This window comes from Lissotriton vulgaris, unplaced genomic scaffold (assembly GCF_964263255.1).
Source record: "Lissotriton vulgaris unplaced genomic scaffold, aLisVul1.2 SCAFFOLD_1347, whole genome shotgun sequence".
In the NCBI taxonomy this organism is placed as follows: domain Eukaryota; kingdom Metazoa; phylum Chordata; class Amphibia; order Caudata; family Salamandridae; genus Lissotriton; species Lissotriton vulgaris.
The window spans coordinates 271,529-292,600 of NW_028240683.1; the positions used below are offsets into that span (position 1 = coordinate 271,529).

Consider the following 21,072-nt stretch of genomic DNA (forward strand, 5'->3'; position numbering starts at 1 on the left):
GAGGTGGCAATGTATAAAGCCATGTTAACCGGAGCAAATCTACCAGCTGACGGATTTCTATTTAAATTTGGGAGTCAGAAATACTTCAAGAAAATAAGACTGAAAATTATACAGTCTTGGGCTAGGGGCTGGCTAGCCATTAGAAGTAGATTGGGGCTGTCTTACTATTCTAATTTCGCTCCCATATGGGACTCCCCGGGTTTACCGGAGTGTCTTAGGGACAGCTTATCTTCCTCACTAGAGGAAGCAGGAATTACTAGATGGGGAGAGTTATTGGTGGATGGATCGATACTTCCTTGGGATGTATTGCATGAGCGTATAGGTCCAGCTTTCTCTAGATTTAAATTCATCCAGCTGGAAAGCTGGGGGAGAGCCCAGCGGGGCAAAGATGTATTATTTGGGAAATCAAGCTCCCTGGAGCAGCTGCTACTAGAAAGACCTAGGGGTGGTAAGGAGGTGGCCTTCTGGTATTGGCAGCTTCTGGAGGAAACCAATGGGGATTTCACCCTTCCAGATGAATTGTGGAGAGAGACAATGGGCTTACAATGTGAGGAGATATGGTTAAGATCTTTTGCGCTCCTCTATAAAGTGGTGAAGCCATCATGGCTGAGGCGCAACCATTTGTTCACAGCACACCGGGCTTATGACACCGCAGAGACTCTCCAAATTTCTCCCAGACAAGAAGTGTAATAAATGTAATTTACCAGGAGCTTCAGATATTCACATGTTCTTGGAATGTCCCAACATCGGTCAGTTCTGGGAGGAAGTGCTGTCTACCTTAAATTCCATTATGAACACATCATTAGTAATTTCATTGCCACTAATCATCTTTGGAATCGAGGACAGTATTTCTGGCGAAGCAAGATCTTTTCTGTTTTATGCTATTCTGTTGGCTAGGAGGCAGATCTGCATACGGTGGGTGGAAAAATCTGCTCCAATATATTCGGATTGGCTCACGTCATTATATGATACATCAAAGGTGGACATGGCTAGAGCTTGCAATAACCGTAATCTGGCCTTTTGGGATCTGTTGACACAGTGGAGATAGTGTTCCGGGGTTTTTATTTATTTTTTTTTTTTTCCCCGGGTCCTATGATTATGCCAACAATACTCCTTGGACCGGGTCTGGCCCCGATACGGTGTTTTGGTCCTGCAGGTTGAGACATACCTAGATGGAGTCAGCGTAAGAATTTACATTTCCCTTCTCCTTGGGACTTCTCTGCCACCAGTAAAATATCTCGGAGTCCAGTTCCAGAGATGGGTTTCATTTTCTTGGTTCCCTCTCTTGGTCGGGGACACGCAAGGTGGTTGGCATTTCCTAAGCAGTGGGTAAGGCAAATGAGGACAAAAAAAAAAAAAAAAGAAATATACAATGTCTTTTTGTTCTGCACAACTAAGTTCTACTCTGGTTCACCTGTGTCATGATGTCCTCAATGAAAGAGCCTTGAAAGAGTTTTCACTGTCTCGCTTGCTCTGGTTTTTTCACATTTGCTATGTGGCACCAATCCGTATTGCACAGCGTAGTGACAAGTATATATTGTGGTCCTTGCTGGTGTGACTGCGCCTTGTAGGAAGTACTGTCGTATACAGTTCTCTGCCAACTATGTTTCTTGAAGATAAAGGTACACTTTTCTCACTTGTCTTTAAAGTAGGAGACAAATATAATTGGCAGGATTTTTTGATCTCAGCCCATAACTATGGGGACTTTAGTTGGAATTATTTTGTAAAACATTATTTGTTAACTTACATTTTTTAAATTGTTAATAAACTATTATTAGCTCTTTGAAGTTGACACAATTGGTAAATCTAACAGAGTTAGGATTGTTTGATGGTGGCTGGTTTTGGGGATGTCTCTTCACTCAGTATTGTTGTTAGGTGGATCGATAGGAGCAACCACTAGTCTTTATTCCAGAGAATCCACACACCAGCGACCACTTTTTATACAGTAGGTGGCAAAGGAATTTACAAAGCGGGAGAAACATATGTTTTTGGAGATGGACTTTTATGGAATTCGTCCTTTGGGAGGATAAAGAGCTTCCTTCGGATTAGATGCAGAGAATCCAAACCTTTCAATTAAGTGGTAATGAATTAAGTGTAGCGGTTTGGTAGTAGTGTCATGAAGAGATAGGCTGGTACAGAGCAAAATTCAGATCCTGTAGATGCAGTAAAAGAAGCCAGCCATAGCTAACCATTAAAAGAGCGGCTCCTGCGAGCAATCCAGCAAAGGACAAAAACGTGCTTTTATATATCGTGGAATATTTATCTGAATAGTGGGTGTGTTTGAACAGTTGTGGGTACGGTCACTTAAGCCCCCAAAATACATACCTACATGCTTGAAAACATCTTGAGCAAAAAATATCCTTTCTACTTTTCTCCTTAATGCCGACGTGCTGTGTGTGTGTGCCTGCAAGTCTGTGCTCTTGCCCACCGGCTGGCTCTGAGCACCCTTGCTGGGCATCCTGGAGTGAGCGGCAGGTCTGAGTGGTGCCACAAGGAGTGCAAGCCCTGAAATTTTGTGGACCGCCTTATAGCTGTTCTGATAGTTCAATAGGAACATGTTTGTCTCCGTGTTGAGCGTGGTGTAATCACCAGTCTGCGTTCTTCTGCCAGGAGCAAAGGGAGCCCAGTAAAGGCTTGGCTTGTGTGGTACAAAATAACTACCCTTGTGACTGCCTATTTACTTGTACAGTATAGCAATATTTGATGTTTAGTGGAGTTATGACAGCCTTTGGCCCCGGTGCCAATTCACCTGCAGCACTATTTGAAACCTCTTTCAACTGCAATTGGTGTCTCTGCACCTGCCGCACCATTGAAATCATGACCCTGTTGTCCATAAGGTAACTGCATTTGTGACTTCCTGTTTAGTCTGAGCAATAATCTGGGTTTAGTGGGGGTCAGTGTGAATTTGCTAGGTAGAAGCTAAGAAAAGCAGGAAGGGTGAGGCACTCCATAGACCCCATAAATGCAAACAAGGCTTATAATTGCAAGGAAAGTGAGTATGAGCCCTGGTTAGGACAAAGAAGCAGGCCTTCTGACAGTCATATTGGGACCTTATGACTAGTTCTTCACAGGAAAAGGATATGAGGAAGTTCTGGAAGTTGGTCCAGAAAGGATGTAGTAATGCTCCGCCACCCCGGCAAGATGTATGGCGCCAGAAACCGACTGGTTAACCTTTTAAAGTAATATTTATAAGTCCGGGGAGATAACTGCGAGGGAGAGGTGGCCGAAACTGGGGAATGAAGCCTTGGAGTCCTTCTCCGCTCAATCCATAGCCAAGTTGATAACCTCCTTAAATTGAGCTAATGCAGCAGGACCGGATAATCTTCCGGCAACTTTGATTAAGTCTAACCTATTGTGGTGGGCAATGTGATAATTTGGCAAATCTTGGATCTGACCCAAGTAGGTTTACAGAGAAAGTTGATTATATGTAATAATTATTATGACATTAATAAATTAAAGGGGAATTTGTAAAAACAAAAATAATAGAGTATGGGGAAAAGTCAAACTGTATAAGTGACTGATAAGTAATAATAGGATTGAGGTGGTATAGTATCGTCTTATATCTACCTTGGTATGATGTTCACAAGACAGCTAAGCTGGGCCCTATATAAAGAATTGATTGAGAGGTGGACAGCAACAACGATATGGGGCCCGTTTTAAGAATACCTTTGGTGGCCCTTCTTGGTTTCCCCTTTTGATAGCCTGCATTGCAATGGTCCGTACTCCATGTCTTTACGGGGCTATGGTATTGTCCCTAATTATGGAGGGAAGTTGGGAGAGATGTGAGAACAAGTGTCTTGAAACATTGTTAGCTCTCCCAAAAAGTGCAATGAGCCAAGCAACAAAACTGTAAAGGGACTTGCAGGCTTGGAATTTCTTGGCCTATACAGCAACCCTGCAATGTTGGGAGAAACTTTGGTCCTCGGAGGGACAGAAGGTATCAGCTTTATGTGCTGCAGAAATACGAAGGAGTGAGCTATGGTGGGCAGTGCAGGTCAGAAATAGTTTATTTGCCATTGGCGGGGCTTCCGAAATGGAGGAATTTCAGATAACAGAGGCCTCCCATCCTTCGAAAGCTGAACTAAAAATGGCCTGTAGAACAGAGTCCAGATCGGCTGATAAGGAGTATGTAGGGAATAGACCCTGTGCAAAGTATGTGGTAGAATCTTGGAAAACAGGAGGGCATTTCAGCACACATCCGCACTTCCTGATGTCCAGCTACGCTTAGCTCTATAAACATTTCGGGCAGGTTTAAATGCCCGATATATAAGGGCTGAAAAATATACAATTCTTTTAGATGCAGAGAATAACTGCACATGCGGTTTGCAGTTCCAACATTTTAATATTCATCTGTTATTTGATAGTCTTGTTTTAACAAGATTTGCGGTCTGATTTTAAAACCGCTTTTTTTAAGATGCAATATAAATCATCATAATGATGCACTTGCACTTTTGTTGAATATGACATTTTTAGATGTTGCATATGCCCTGGCAAAAATAAAAAAAATATACTTGGCTTAGTGATACCAAAGACTTGGTCAAGATTTTAAGTTAGATATTTTATAGCTGGGGTGCTTGGGGAGTGAAGATGTTATGCATTAAATGTTGGTGTACTAGGGTGTACTAGGGTTAGAGCCTGTATCAAAAGCATGGAGGGGGTAGAGAGGTGGGGGTGGGGGTGTTTAAAATTAAATGTTTTTATTTTGTTTTAAAATTTATGTTTTAAAGTCAAGTGTACAAACATTAATAAAATTGAACTTTCATTAAGGTAGTGTCCTTTTTAGCTCTTGTAAAAATGCAATAAGTAATTAGCAAAGCAGGAGTACCTTAAAGTCTCCAATATCTCACTAAAAATATTCTCGAAAGTGTATTGTTATGCTTTTGTAAAGCATTGCGACTTTCTCATTAATTTGTAAAAATGTGATCAAAGGGGAGATTATTTTCTTTCCTCAAACCCACTATCTGCACCCATTCCATAGAGTAAAGGTATTAAGAGATGTTTTTTGCTGATTAAGTTAATGGCTTGTAACTAAGCTGTTTATGCTTTTGCACTTGCAAGGCATCTGGGGACCCGCTGGTTTTGTTAAACTAGTGATAGTTTTGTCACCTTCTCTGTAGTTCAGTGAGGAGACCTTTTTTTTTTTCCCCTTCTATAATGCCAAAAAGGCTAAAGTACTACATTTTAATTTATCGTGGTTAAAAACACATAATCTTGCCTTGTTTCTTAACGTTTCCATGGAACTCCCCCCCCCCCCCCCCCCCCCCTTGCCATGGCATTTGAGGCTGTATGATAACTTAATCCTCTCATCAATGCTTTTTAATGTCTAGATGGATGGACGGGTAGATCTGGGTTCAGGCATCATCGCTCAGTTGTGTGCCACAACATGCCATTTTGTCTTAGAATTTCTTTTCAGGTCGATTTCCACTGCCACAGGGTCCGATTCATGACACAGGATACAACATTTTATGTAATGCCTTTAAATTGAATCGCTCTGGCTTTCTTCTACATTAAAACATAGAATCCCACGGATGTTGGTATTCTCTGGTATTCTCTTGGGCTTACAATTGGTTGTATTTCCAGCCTTTGACATCATGTTCTAAAGTTGTTAAATCTGCAATGTTTCTGCTGACTCGTCGAAAAGGATGACATTTTATTAATCACATTTTCAATATATCATAAACATCCTACTAATCTCAAAATTGAATGGCAGCAAAGCTTTTTATTCTGGCCTTTCTTGGTCTCAGTATTGCCTTAAACTATATTTCCTGAAATCTGCAGTTTGCCTAACAAACTGAAACAATTATTCAGATCATCCCCATTCTGCTTCAGTTAACCTGTTTCTGTAAATTTGTATATAAAATGTTACCTTCCGGATGTTTAATTTGCACAAGCTGACCAAGTGCGGGGTCTCACATTGATTGTGGAGACCTATATTTGCGATTTTTTTCTTCCTTGTTTCATATGGTGTGGTGATGCATGTAGATAGGGTGAGAATGTTGGTTGTGTGACAGTATTGTGATTATTTGTTTTTTCCAGGGGTATAATGAACTATGTTCACTTTTGTATGGAATTTAGATTGTATATAGTTGTATATTATATGTCTTGTATTATGTTCTTTTTCTCTTTCTCTTTTTTTCTGATTTATTTAAAAAACTTTTATGTATAAAAAAATTGTCTTTTATAAAATATGGTAAAAAAATTTCGATGTATTAGCAAACAAGAAAAATGAAAGGATTTAAACATAATGAAATAAAATCTATACCTTTTTGAAAGAAAGCAATGAATTTGCTAGTGTTTGTCACCCATTTGAGGTATATTGACATTTAGATTGTGTGGCTGGTAAGGGAAATTTCTCTCTTGTTGTGTGTTCATTCCCCTCCTTTCCCTGGCCTGATTAACCCCTTCCATGCTCATGACGGAACGGTTCCGTCATGAGCGTAAGGTGGCCTGTGCTTATGACGGAACCGTTCCGTCATGGTTCCATAGGCCCAATGGAACGTTCAGCACCGGGGCAAAATTCGCACAGCACAAAAGGGGTTAAGTCTTGAGGGGGTCCCATCAATTTTGCTATAGTCCTGGGCAACACACAGCACACATCCTTCATGTATACTGAGTGGATGTGATTTTTGTTTTCCATGTATAATGTTGTTTCAGTTGACTGTTTATATTTTAACACCCAAAAACCCCATTATACCTTTTTATATAAATGTTATGTGTTGTATTATATTTATATATTGACATTATGCACTTTATACATTATAACTCATTTGTGAGTTTTAAATTAATAATTCTCTAGTAGGAATGTTCATTTAGGTAGTCTGACTACTATGTCCATGATGAATTGGGAGGAGTTGATTCTTTCTATTTTGCATTTAAGACTCGTGTGTTTTTGGCATCGTCATGTGATCAAGACCGGGTTGCCCTGGTCGAAACGCTTCGTACCGCCAGACATGGAGAAATAAAGCACTTTTTCACTTGAACTTGAAAAAGCTTGAGTGGTCTGTACCTGCTTTGTTGTGCTGCCCAAGTTGCTCCACTTCAGGATTTGGTATATATATATATATCAGGAGGGAGTGGAATGGTGGTGATATATAGCGGCGTGGTCCTGTCGCAAGAGCTACGCACAGCCAGCGAGAGCGCCCCACATTACCCGACTTTGGACCAAAACTTTGTCTGCTCGGTAAAACTAACTTGAGGGTAAGGGGCTGCCACCAAACACCCTAGTTAGGTATGGCTCCAAGCAGCACGAAAAATTACAGACTGCAACTGGCACAACATCTCTGGAATTTCCAGCATTCCAGCGACACCGAAAAAACAAAGGCAACATCTTGAAAAAGAACATTGCAGAGAACAGGAAAAACGGGACTACATTGTCCATCATGCCTGGCCACTGACACATTGTGGATGTCCACTAGAGGGCCGGCAAGGATTTAAAATAAGATCTATTGGGTCCCGAGAACATTTCCTGTTTGTGTGGGCCGACCTTTGAGGAAGTTTACAGGAGTAGACGTTATCAGCCCCAACAGTCGAATAAATTGCTTCAAGCAAAATGTTGTGAGTGCGGCTCTACATCCTTATCAGGAGGGAGTGGAATGGTGGTGATATATATAATGCTTTTTTTTTTTAGACTGTAGATTTTTATTTGCTCACTTATATCGGGTAGTAAATTCATATATTAAGAAAAAATAGATAAAACACGCAGTATTGAGAGAGATGCCTTTTTTGTTTTTGATTGTTAGCTTTCAATAGAACATAAGGTCCTTTGTCTGCCGAACTTATGCAAGCTCATTGAATTAATGTCTACAGTGTTCTGTGTTATTTGTTTGCTTCTTGGTAACTAAGCATGTGGATACACACTACAAACATAACTTGCTTTTATTCTCAATTTACAATTTACAATGCTTTTGGTAAAATACATTACCGTAGACAAAAATAACTTTATCTTACCTGTCTAGAATCGCATAATAAACATTCTGACTGGAGTACTTTGTGATTGATGATAAGAATACTACCCATAGTGGCTATTTGTAAGCATTCAGAAGGCACTCAATTGTAATAACTTCCTCAATAAGTAAGAACAAATCACAGATCCTAAATCTGGGGATCAAAGCAAACTCTCGGGTGACGTGCTGTGAGCAGGGTCTGCATATTGCAGTTATATCTGAAATGCCAAAAAATAATACATTTGTTGTCACTGCACAAATACTAAAATATGACAATAGAGCATCCTTTTGAAATAGTATAGTGAATCACTGAACTACTACCCTGTTGTGCATTAAAAGAAATGAATGTATTGAGCAAACTAAACCGGTGTTGGTTACATTCAAAGATTACGATCTTGTGCCCCTTTTTATGGACATCCTCATCCAGATATATTCCGTATTCTTGTGAAGCTGGTCTACAGACGTGTTTCAGTTGTGTCATACTCTATCTTGTGTCACTCTCTGGTTAGTCCTGGGACATCCAGAATGGGGAAACGGAATGAAATATTCGCCCTCTTCACATGGAGTATCTTCAGTGTTGCTATACCACCAAACCAACCTTTCACAAAATAGAAGTGATTTGACACATATGAGAACCTTAAACCAAATACCATATCCAACAGGTTAACCATCACTACTTCTTGTGAAAAGTGATACGGCACCATATTTTTTTTTATGTGGTGAAGGAGGACTTTTGACCTTCTGTGAGATAGAGGTTTACTTTAACAATTTGTAATAGCGCCAAACAAGTGTTTTGCAATCCTTGCTACATAAGTCAGCTATATTTTCTTAATTCACAAAAGTCCAACCCCTAGCCTTTCAATATGCTGCTAGCAAAGTGTCTGCCATTTGCAATACTTTAAAAAAAATTGACATTTTAGTTTATAGACTGCACACCACACATTGAAATGCTTCTAGTGTTTGAACAATGACCATTATTATAACTTAATCAAACTGCACTTTTTGTTAAACTCGGAATAGCAAAAAACTAACCTTATTGATCACTGGTTTCAGACTTGTTACTTTGGTACTTCTAGTCCAGTAAGCTTGCTATTTGTCGCACCCATTCACCCGGAGAAATAAACATGATCTTGCACATGGTTGAGTATTTGATTAATGAGAGTATTGTAACATCTGTTTTTTTTTCCAACTGATTCCTACCTCATCCAACACATGATTCAAGTTAGCCAATAGGGAGGTTGCTGCAATTTTTCTTGGGGGCATTTCAGGCTTATCAAGTAAACGGAATACAAATTAAAAGAGTGCTCTCATACATTCTGCACTGCAAATCTGCATGGTTCTTGTTTAATTCAATAGTTAATGTTGTTTATCTGACTTTTCTCAATAGATTTTTCAGATAAAAAAACTAAAATATTTTATTAAGCTCAATGGCAACTAAACTTCCCTCGAAAGCCAAATTGCAACTCATTATTAACAAATCCACCTGAGACAAAACAATTTCTAATCTTCAACCAAGACAAATACGTTTAATGAGTCATTCATCTAAACTGAGTGTATTTAAAAAAATATATATGTAATGTTGCTTTAATAGTCTCCTATTTATGACCCTAAAACCACAAAGTATGTTTTATTTTTGGTGGTGTGTTTAGAAATTGCTCATTTTTGTCCTGAAATCATGGAAATGAACGTAGTTGTATTTAAAAAGAAAAACCATGCACTTTTAGAGAGTTGATTTCTTTTTTTAGTTTTGATTGTTAGCTTTCGGTACCCTATAAGTTGTCTTCTGAGGCCGCATTGAACTTTGCGAGAATTAATTGAATAAATGTTTAATGTGTGTGTTTTTTTAATTTTTTAATTTTTTTTTATAATGATTGGTCTACACGGCCTTCACACTGGTTTTTGGGTAATATCATATGATCATGAAATTATTTTGTTGGTAGTTTTGAAGATGGATAATGTATTTCCATTTGGAACTTCCAAAATAAAAACCGTTTCACAGATTGCTGCCTTAGGTTTATTGACTTTCTTCATTTTGCTGATGAGCCTATTACATCAAACCCACTTTCAACTCTCATTTATTGAACACTACGTCTGTTTACATTTTATTCACTGATAAAGATGTTTTGATTCTTTGCCTTATTAGACTTTATGCAAGTTAACAAAACTACTAGAAAAAAAATTGTGTTCATGTAATTCTTTAGGCCTTATATTTCATTTTGAAGTATGTTATGCTTCAGTTTCCTTGAAAGACATTTCCATAATTGTTTTTTTTTTTAAACTAGGCTTCATGTGTCCAGTATCGCCTGGTCATTCGAGATGTGAATACTTTACAGATTCTGCAGCTATATACATGTCTAGATCAGGTCCAGTGGATTGAGTGGTCGTCTGACTCCCAGTTTATCCTGTGTGCCATGTATAAGCGAGGACTTGTACAGGTATAATACATTTGCTATTTATTGACCTGGGCTGACGTTTGCTTTTAAGTTCTTTCTAGAAATGTTTGCAGTTGTGCACAAGTGAAAACACTATATCACAATAACAGGTACTTTACAATGTGCTTATGCATCCAATTGAAAGTCCTTCTGGTCATTGATGCTGCGTAGCACTGTAGCAAGCATCTCTAATCTAGCGTTGTGATTCACTGGGGGAAACTTATTGATGAGGTGCATCATGAAATGGAAGTTAAGAGACATCGAAACTCCTGATATTATTGAATCATAACTTTATTATAATTCAGCGTCTCACAGGTCTCTCCTTCTTTACGCAGAAGCAATGCAGTCAAAAACATCAAAACATTAGAATAGCTTTTCAAAACTGGAATCTGTATATTCACCTAATATGACACTACATAATCTTTAAGCTTGTTTGTTCAACACCAGTTTAAATAGTTATAATTTATGTCTAGAGCATCATTACTAATTTAAGATTTCAACTAGTTGCATACCATGAAACAGTACTAATTCAATGAGCGGAAGCATATTTTTCACATGGTAAACCGTGTCTGTACACTCTAGGTTTTTAACATTGGCTCATGATTATTCTGTTACTTGAAATGTCCCATAATGTTCGTTAAGAATGTTATCCATCATTTTTGTATTAATTTGCTAACTGGTGATATTGCTATGCTTTATTATAAAGCATAAATATAAGTAGTTTCTTAGTGTACTGTTTGTATAGCGCTGACTGCAAACTGAAATGCCTTTAAGAGCTTTAGCATCTGTGAAAGTGGACAAAGGGAGCGCGCCAGAGAGACCCAAGTTCTCCATTTGAACAGAACCCAAATAAAGTGTGCATTTTCCATTGGCAGTGTCGGAATTAAATAATGTTATACTGCGTTGAAAAGTGACGTTTTCTCTCTGTAGCATGTGTTTCGCGTATTTCAGCATAACTATTGTTGCCTGCCATAATTTATCAGGGCGGGGGATAATGTTCTGAATTTTTAACGCATAACCAACATTTTTGCAGAGCTTGGCACTCAGTAGTAGGATTCAATTAGTTTAAACAAAATCCATAAAACTGGTTTCAAAATGACAATAGGGATTTGGATAAATCATTTTTCTCACAATGTAATAAAAATGAACAACTGTACTCTACCGTATGACAGTTGACAGATCCAGTTGAATGAATCTGCTGACAACTGTTTCCTTTTCCTCCACGGTGTAAAATAGATCACATTAATTTTACATTTCTCATTTTTAGGATTTCATGCTAAATTGCTAAAGAACACGCTCTTTTTAACAAGCTTCCAAATGTCTCTGTGATGGTGACTGTACATATGTTTCAGTAACCGTAGAATCTAACTAAAATAATGAAAGATTCAGTGTGAGTCAAGGAGCTGATCTAAAAAGTTAACACGAGCATTCATATGCATGCTATTACCACTGTTCTAAGTGTTCTTTGTTTCCACGCACTCCTAAAAGAATTTAGGGGCAACCAAGAAACTTGGAGATGGTTCTTTAAGTGAAATAAACCTTCACTCTCTTCCATTGGTACTTCTAAGCAACACATCTTCTAGCTTGGCTACTTGAGTCTTCCAGTAGCTACCCAGACCTGTTCTTATGTAATATCAGCATAAAGCAGTGCCTCTTAACTCATTTCAAAACATTACAAATTGCTGTATTAGTATTGATGCCATTGTATGTTTGAAAATAATTGCTGAAGTTACATAGAAGCATTGCTGCACATTACCTAAAGCCTAATAATACAGAGCCTACATCTATTATACAATCTAGAATCAATTGGAATGCTTTCAATCTCTGCTACTCAAAATATAGGTGTAGAGACAATTGGGGAGGTTAACGAACTAGTTAGTGTGTAACTTTCAAGTCCGAGATTAAAATCGTGATGTGACAAACTAAGGTTGTTATCCCTCCTGGTTCAACAGATTAAGCACCACTGAGCTCGGCAATAGTAAAGTGTCATTTACAGGGCTTGGTTAGCCTGATTGCATTATGGTACTTTGTAAAAAAAAACAAAAAACTTTATTTATAATATAAAATGCATGAGTGGGAATCTGCTGTTGCAGTGTGCTTACTTTTGCAGTGGAACCCATCTCCAGTCCTTCATGGTCCAGTAATGACTTCTGCTGCAGGGTGAGATGTTTCTGTGCTTCTCTGCTGTCTGGAAAGCGGCAGTGGCTTAGATGTTAACTCTGCAAAGCTCAGCGCCTTATTTTCCTCTCTCCTGTGTTCCAGGTCTGGTCATTGGAGCAGCCGGATTGGCACTGTAAGATTGACGAGGGGTCGGCGGGGCTGCTAGCTTCAAGCTGGAGCCCGGATGGTCGTCACATTCTCAACACCACAGAGTTTCATGTAAGCGCAAAGTCACAACTGTCCCTCCCAGTATCAGATGTTACTGTCTGCACCCTGGTTCCCAAAATAAACTTCCATGGAATGAAAGCTATCACATTCCAGCATGCAGCCCTTTACTGTACTCCTTTCTCTGATGTTGTTGTTGTGCTACAGTTTGGATGTGGAAATGCCGATTTTAAAACACTGACCCATGCGGGACCATTGGCCTTTCAGGTACCTCACACTTTCAGTTGAGGTGCTCTTTTGCAGGACAAAAGGTAGTCTACTTTCTCTAATGCATGAGAAAATGACTCTGTGACTAAAATGCATGGTTCAGTAAAAGTTTAAAACTTATTAGTAAAACTAGTGGCTTTAGCATTGTCAGCTGTGCTGCGGTTAATAAAAGAAGGTTTTTATTTATAGTTTGGCATGGAGCTTGAACTCACTGACTGTAATCCGTTGCCCTGTAGCCTCTTCCCAAACTGCTTAAGAGAGTAGCTTTATTATTTTAGAATAGTCTTGTGCGGCCGGGCACTGCACTCTAATAGGTGATGTGGAAGGTGTTTGATTCATGTTTACACAATGCATATAAAGGTGGGACTACTTCTCCATCGCCTTCTTTTTACACTACTTAATTAGTAGGTATTCCCTCTGTATTTGCTCCCTTTACTTCTTGCCTGCTAATATACACATCCTTATGGAAATCTTCTGCATCCTCAATAAGGATTTCTCTGACTTAGGTCCCTGCTCTGTCAACAAATGCCCCATATGGCACCGTTTGCAGGAATATCTTGTCATCTTGGCCCTGGTTACCTCACGTTTAGACTATGCCAACTGTCTATACGTGGGGATCCCAGCATACCATCTTCAACGGCTCCAACTGGTGCAAAACCAGGCAGCCAGATTAATCTTCCAGCAACCCAAACACCAACATGTCACCCCGTTGCTAAAAACCCTTCACTGGCTCCCAGTTGCCCAACGTTGCATCTTTAAACTGGGCTGCACTATCTTCAAATCTCTCTTTGTTTCTGCCCCTGCTTTCATTTCCCTCTGCTTACACCCTTATGCTCCCTCTCGACACCTCAGATCCTCTGCCCACAATCTACTGATCATTCCCAGGTTCAGACGCAAGAAGCATGGTGGTGCTGGCTTCTCTTTCCTTGCCCCATCCACTTGGAACTCCCTTCCCAATCCGGCTCACTTCTGATTATCCCACTTTCCGCAAATCTCTGAAAACTCATTTGTTCCGTCTTGCTTACGGCTAGCTGCCTACACCCCCTGTGTCCTCTTCCATGGTCCCCGAGCGCCAAGAAACCAATTGGTGTATGTGCGCGGTATTAAACACTTTTAACATAACATAACATAACAATACCGAATCGGATCCCCGTTGTCAAAATCTGACATTAGCAGGAAAAGAAAGTGGTTCCTGGGGACGTTTCAAGAAGCCTTTAGGCTTCACCAGGTCCATTTAGCCAGACGGACTAAATGAGTGGCTGGTAGGGCTTCCCAGATGCAGTTAGCATTGTCAAGAGGTAATTCATGCCTGATATCCCTCAGTTTCAGTCTCGGAGATGACTGCATGTCGTAAGCTATACACAGGGCTTTAAGTGGGATGAAAAAACTGGAGGGTCTCTCAAAGCGGCGTGGCCAATGTAATTAAGGGCGTGGCTTGAAAACACTTTAACTACAAAATCTGTGCTTAGTATAGTGTGCCACCCGACTTGTATTTTGTTCTTACTGTCATTGCATCTAGATATGATACAACAAGTAGCATCATACCTACAAGTCAGGACTATTGGCTTTGTCAGTGGTAGTTAGTTGCGTAAGATAAATAATCAGCTACTATGGCTTATATATAATATTGAAAACGCTTCCACTTAAGGCCCTGGTGACACCACGACAATGTTGCTGCTCTTGAGTTTCAAAAAGAGAAGGGAAATCCAGAGAGAAAATTACTCTTCAAAGGATTTCCCTTCCCCTAGAACGCTCACCTGGCATGATGTCACGCCGTAACTTCACCACTAGTGAGAAGTGAGCAGTGTGATCGCACATTGATGTGCCTGCTGTCACTGCAGTTAGGAGAAAAAACAGACCACGTGTGCCAGGGCACAAAACGGAGCCCGAAAGAGACCCGTTTCGAGGCCCCTTTAAAAACTACCGGTGCTCAGACTCGGCCCACTTAATGCCCTGGCTATACAGACTAAACAAATAGGAATGTAAGGCCGCTAAGATGGCTCTCTAGATTACTGCAACTGCTGTGTACCCTGAACGTCAATCTTTTGAATGTCGGCGGACCATTTCAGTGTTTCATAAATAAAACAAATAAAATTTGTTATTGCTAAGGCTATGATCATTAAGTCGCAGCCTACCAGACAGCACAGCTATCTGGTTTGCTAACATTCAGAAATGTGACCTAAGAATGAATTCTGCCGTTACTTACCATAGGCGTTGTTGTGTGTAACTCACATTTTCTGGCCGTCTATTTGCTGGCTTTATTTGCTTTTGGCTGTATATCTTGAGGTTGTCCCTCCTGTTGCCCAAGTCTTGTTTGCTGTATTCTTCCACGAACTCACTTTCAGCAAACAGGCCTTTCAATGTTGTTCTTATCTTGTCACATTTGCTGTGTATTCAAAGCCCGAGGTCAAATGTCAGGCTGTATCTTCCAGGGAGCTTGGTGTTTTTTTGTCTTTCTCCAACTTCAACCTGAGAGGATTTATGTGACAATCGTGCTGGCTAGTGGGAGTCTCCTTGAGGAAGGCTGTACAGATGTTATTTTTTTTTTGTAGCACACAACTAAATGTAAATGCCTGTAAATGAACTGTGCTGACGATCAAATCAAAACATTAGGTGATGACAATTCTACACTTTGTACGATGTATACTTTTATCAGTAAAACTGCTTGAGTGCATTTGTCATTTCAATTGAATATTTTTGTCTGTAATGGCAGTCTGCTACCATACCATGCATACTCCATTACCCCACTCCACTCTACACCACTCCACGCTACCCTATTCCACTTCAGCCTTCGCCACTCCACTCTTTGCCACTGCACTCTTCTCTGCATCACTCCGCTCTAATCTATGCCAGTGCACTCTACCCCCCCACTACTCTACTAGGCACTACTGCTCTTTTCGCCACACCACTCTATGCCACCCTGCTCTGCAGCACTTCACTCTATGCCACCTCACACTACACCACATTACTCACAACCAATGCACTCTACGCCAATCTACTCTGCATAAAGTCACTCGTCACTATACTGTATACCTCTCTATTCTACTCTGCGTCACTGTACTCTGTGCCACTGCTCTCTGCACCATTCAACCCTGCGACTCCGCACTCTACACCAGTGGACTCCTTGCCACTCTACACCACTGCACTATATTATTAGTCAAAGCGAAGGGTTCTTAATGTGAGGGAGTGATTGCGCTCAGCTGGTTAACTGGCAAGTTGACTGACACAGATTATAATGTTATGGTGCTACCAGGTAAAGGGTGACCCTTACAACCCCTTGATTGATGTTAGACAAGACCAACATCTACATTTGAGACCGAAAACCTGTGCACACATGAAAATAAAGCTTATGATATGACAGTTTGTAGGACTGGAAGGAAAATAGTTGACACATGTTGTTCTTGTTGTTTTAATGTTCAATTAGAAAATGCCAGCCGACACATGTTTGGTCGGAGTACAATAAACTCTGACTCTTCAGGGCCAAGTCCTAATAGATAAGAGCCGATCAATCTCCCAGAACCGGTGATAATTCCAACCCGGTTAGGGTGGACGTAGACTGCTGGGTAGGTGACGAATGAAATTCAAATTGCTCCGCTGTAGCGGTATGCTTATATGTGGAGTAGCCGATCACAGGGTCTAAATGAAGATGGGTTCGTCTTCAGGTAATAAAAAGTGTAAGTATATCGTATTAACCTTCCAAATCCTGGAAGTTCCTCGATTTGCACTTCAAACAGAGATACAAGAAGGACGCCGTTACACGGGGTCGGACAGGACACCAGGTTATCACCGAGGAGCCACCAAGATTTGATATGGTCATATAGTGCAGTGGTGACATGCACTCTGCAAAATTGTGCTCTACCCCAATGCACTGTGCAACAGTGCACTCTATGCCACATCTTTATACCATTACCCTGCACCACGCCACTCTGTGCCACTCTTCTCTGAAACAATTTATTCTATGCCACTGTACTCTGCTACTCCACTGTATACCTCTCTTCCACCCTGCGCCATTCCATTCTGCACCACCCCAAATCAAGGACTCACTTCTCTGCTCTACGCTACTTCTGTGTCACTGCACTCTACCATGCACCACTATACTGTACCGTGCACTACTCCTCTCTGAAGCAATTCCCTGTGCTCCACTGCAATCTGCCAGTCTGCGCCACTGTACTCTACACTGTGTAACTCTACTCTAAACCACTGCACTGTATGCCAATTCAGTCTACACCACCTTAATCAAAGCCAATGCACCCTACACCACTGTACCTATGCCAACTACTTTAACCACTGAACTTTACGCCACTATACTTTACAACATTCTACACCGCCACTGCACTCTATGCCACTGCATGCTACATTACTCTACATCATTGCGCTCTACACCACTCTACATTGCTCCATTGTTCTCTACATCACTGCTCTCTGCACCACTCTATTCCACTCTACTGCACTCTATGCCACTATACTACACTCTACTCCTCCTGCACCACTCCACTCTATGCCAATGCACTACTCTTATGCTACTGTACTCTACCCTGCACAACTCAACTCTCTACCATTTCACTCTACATTACTCTACTCGGCAACACTACTCTCTACGGCACTCTACTCTGCATTGCTTCACTCTACACCTCTCTACTCTAATCCACTCTAATCTACTTTTCACTCTGCTCTCTATGGCACTCTACACCATTCACTCTACGCCGCTTTGCACTACTCTGAAACAATCTACTCTATGCCACTGCAGTCTACGCCTCTCTATTCCACTCTGCACCAATCCACTCTTCTCCCCTCAGTTTTATAAGGCTGCACTCTATACCACTGCACTCTACACCAAAGCTCACTACACCACTTCACTCAAAATCAATACACTCTACACCCCTGCGCTCTATACTAATCTACTCTGCACCACTGCACGAGAGCCACTTTACTGACACTACACTCTATGCCACTCTACACCGTTGCACTCTGTCACTTTACTGTGCACCACTCTACGCCACTGCACTCTACACCAATGCACTCTATGCCACACAACACCACTACACTATACTCTGTAGCACTGCACTCTCTGCCACTCTATTTTATGACACTCTTCTCTACTCCACATTACACTATGCCACATCCCTCTACTCTGCACCACTCACTGCCACTCAATGCTGATGCACTCCACGCCACTCTAATCTACTGTGCACCACTGCACTTTACATCACTCCAGTCTAGGCCACTCCACTCTGTTCCACTCCATACCATTCCACTTTGCAACACCCCACATCACTCCACTCTGCAACAATGCATTCTACACCAATACACCTTATGCCACTACTCTACCCTTGACTCAAAACCAATATACTCTGCCACTGCACTCTACGCCAAGCTACTCTGCATTGCTGTACTTTATGCCACTTCACTCTAGGCCACTCTACTGTACTCCTAATCTTAACCGAAACATGGCTCAATGATACCTCCTCACCCTTCCTGGATATCCTAGTTCCACCCAACTATGACATTATCAGATTGCATGTATCTGTAAGAGTTGGGGGTGGCATAGCATGCGTTTACCACCACCTGCTTACCTTGAAACATGCACAAACTGCCCCTATACCCTCCTGTGAATACCAAGGTATGGATATTTGGAACAAAGACGAGATTGTGTGCAAACTCTACTCAACTAACTTTCATTAAAAAAATAATGGAAACCATCTCCTCTAATGCGGAAAAACACACCAACCAGATCTGCCTTGGGGATTTCAACATTCATTGGAATGACTCGCATGACCCCGTACTGAAGACTTTGAAGGTCTTCATGTCTGACCTCGCCCTTCCCCAGTCATGTAATTGCACAACACACAAGAGAGGCTCCAACCTCCATCTATTTTTCGCCAAGTATAATATCCTACAGCTGGACTCCATAGCCCCTTAAGATTGGTCAGATCACTACCTAATCTCCTTCCTCATCCTGTAAAATGTCCTGATTAGACAGGCCCAACTTCTTCAACCCAGGCAATGGGCTAGAGACTTGATCAATATTAATCTAACATCTATCAGCAACAACCTCATACCTCCGCTCACTAACATGACGAATGATTTTACTGAACATCCTAATCAATACATGCCACCGTTGAGATCCCCTCATATTGGTTATACAGAAAAAATTATGCTACTTAAAATGCCTTCAAACTTCAAGATGAAGCCGTAATACTCAAAACCGTATCAATAAAACCCTGTAACCAGTTTGACCCTCTGTCCGCCAAGCTCATGAAAGAGCTTAGACCTTGTTTTCTCCCTCTTTGGCTTAAGATTGTCAAGGCATCTCTCACTCAGGGCTTGATTTCTGATTGCCTAAAGATAGTACACGCTACTCCTAAGCCAAAAAACAAACGTACCTGTTGAACCGCACTACCTTCCGTCCAGTTATTACCAATATCTTAACACTAGCAAAGTTACTTGAGAAATGTGTACATCTGCAAACACATTGAGCAGTTTCATCTCCTTGACCAATGCAATCCAGATTCAGAACTGGACATAACACATTGTAGATAATTCCTTGAGACTGCTTGATCGAGACTGCTTGATCAAAACAAACCTTGCCTGCATATTCTTTTTGATCTCTCATCAGCATTTGATACGGTCAAACATGACAACATGATTAACCTTCTGAAGTAAAGAATGGGGATATTGGGTCCCGTTCTGACCTACTTTGCTTTGTTCCTACATAAGAGTTCAAAGAATCAAAGTCAATCAAACCCTTTCTGACATTACTCCGGTCTTGATTGGAGTGCCTCAAGAATCCACGCTCTCACTCATGTTATTCAACTTGTACCCGGAACCTCTATCTGAAATTCTAAAGCACTAATATTCAGTCCCACATGTACACTGAGGATACAAAATTGTACTTGGAAATTTGCTCACCCAAAGATATAACACTCAACTGTACCCTACTAAAAACCCAACTGTGGTTAACCCGTAATCACCTTATGCATAGCACACTCAAAATTGGAATTCCTTTTGATCCCCCTACACAATCACTCCACCCCCTTAGAAGAATTTACAGCTTTAAATTGCACCCCCCAAGTATTGACTCTACTAGATCACTAGGTGTAACGCCGGATAAATACCTGAATATGCAAGAGATATATATATATATATATATATATATAATATACGAAATAAAGCTGTGTCCAACCTGATTCCCCTTTCGGCCTCTGTTCTTTTTCGTTGAAAAGGATTCTCTTCATATTTTCTGAGCTTGCCAGCAGCTCAGTCCAGAAGGCCCTGCGGCACGAAGTGAACCCGAAGTTTAACTGGCACTTTGCTGCTCGCAGCACATTCATAAACCAGGGGACTGGTATCTTCGGTTTCCGCCATGATCGACCGGAGGATGTGAGAAGACCGAGGTATTTCATCTCAGGAGGGCGATCTGTCTAGCATTTGACAGCCACTTCTCATTCTTCAACCGAGCGCATCTGGTAGCTGCGGTGCTCAAGGGGACACAGCAAGGACCCATTTTGTTTCAGTGGCTCCGTGACCCACCCGACTCACCTGAAGCCTGCACTGCACACATTGTTGTTCACTGCTCCACGCCACTAGCTCGGGATGCCATGATGGGGTATGCTGGGAATTGGAGTTCACTGACTATGCACGCGGACTCTGACTGGTGCGCAGACCGCGTAAGGAGGAGGGACACCAGTGCCGGCAATTATTTCAAACAGGAGGAGAACATTCGAAGTGGATCTTATCAGCTAACGGCGCTGAAGAAGGCGCAACCGCCGAAATGCATTCGCCAGAGCTGGGACTGCACGAAATAAAGCTGTGTCCAACCTGATTCCCCTTGCGGCCTCTGTTCTTTTTCGTTGAAAAGGATTCTCTTTATATATATATATTTGTAAATCTTTTTAATATTTTAAGACAAAAAAAAGAAATGGACATATCGGGTGCCATGCATTCCGGTACAATAACGAGGTGAACAGGCAGAAAACAGGATATATACAAGCAAATGCAAAAACAGTTGAGACGCCTACGCTTACCTGTGGGAAGCAGGATATGTAATCGTACAATATACGATCCACGTTAAGCGCCAGTCCTCTGAGCTTATCTACCCAGAACAG

The 21,072-nt window shown here is 41.1% G+C and overlaps 1 protein-coding gene across 1 annotated transcript in view; it reads left to right on the forward strand.

Moving 5' to 3' along the window:
- LOC147672910 (WD repeat-containing protein WRAP73-like) overlaps positions 1–21,072 on the forward strand; it is a 381,825-nt gene that overhangs the window by 9,944 nt on the left and 350,809 nt on the right. Inside the window, exons 2-3 of the mRNA XM_086947927.1 lie at positions 10,226–10,378; positions 12,638–12,754. Of these exons, the coding sequence (XP_086804053.1) occupies positions 10,226–10,378; positions 12,638–12,754 (270 nt within the window). The remainder of the gene's footprint in view (positions 1–10,225; positions 10,379–12,637; positions 12,755–21,072) is intronic.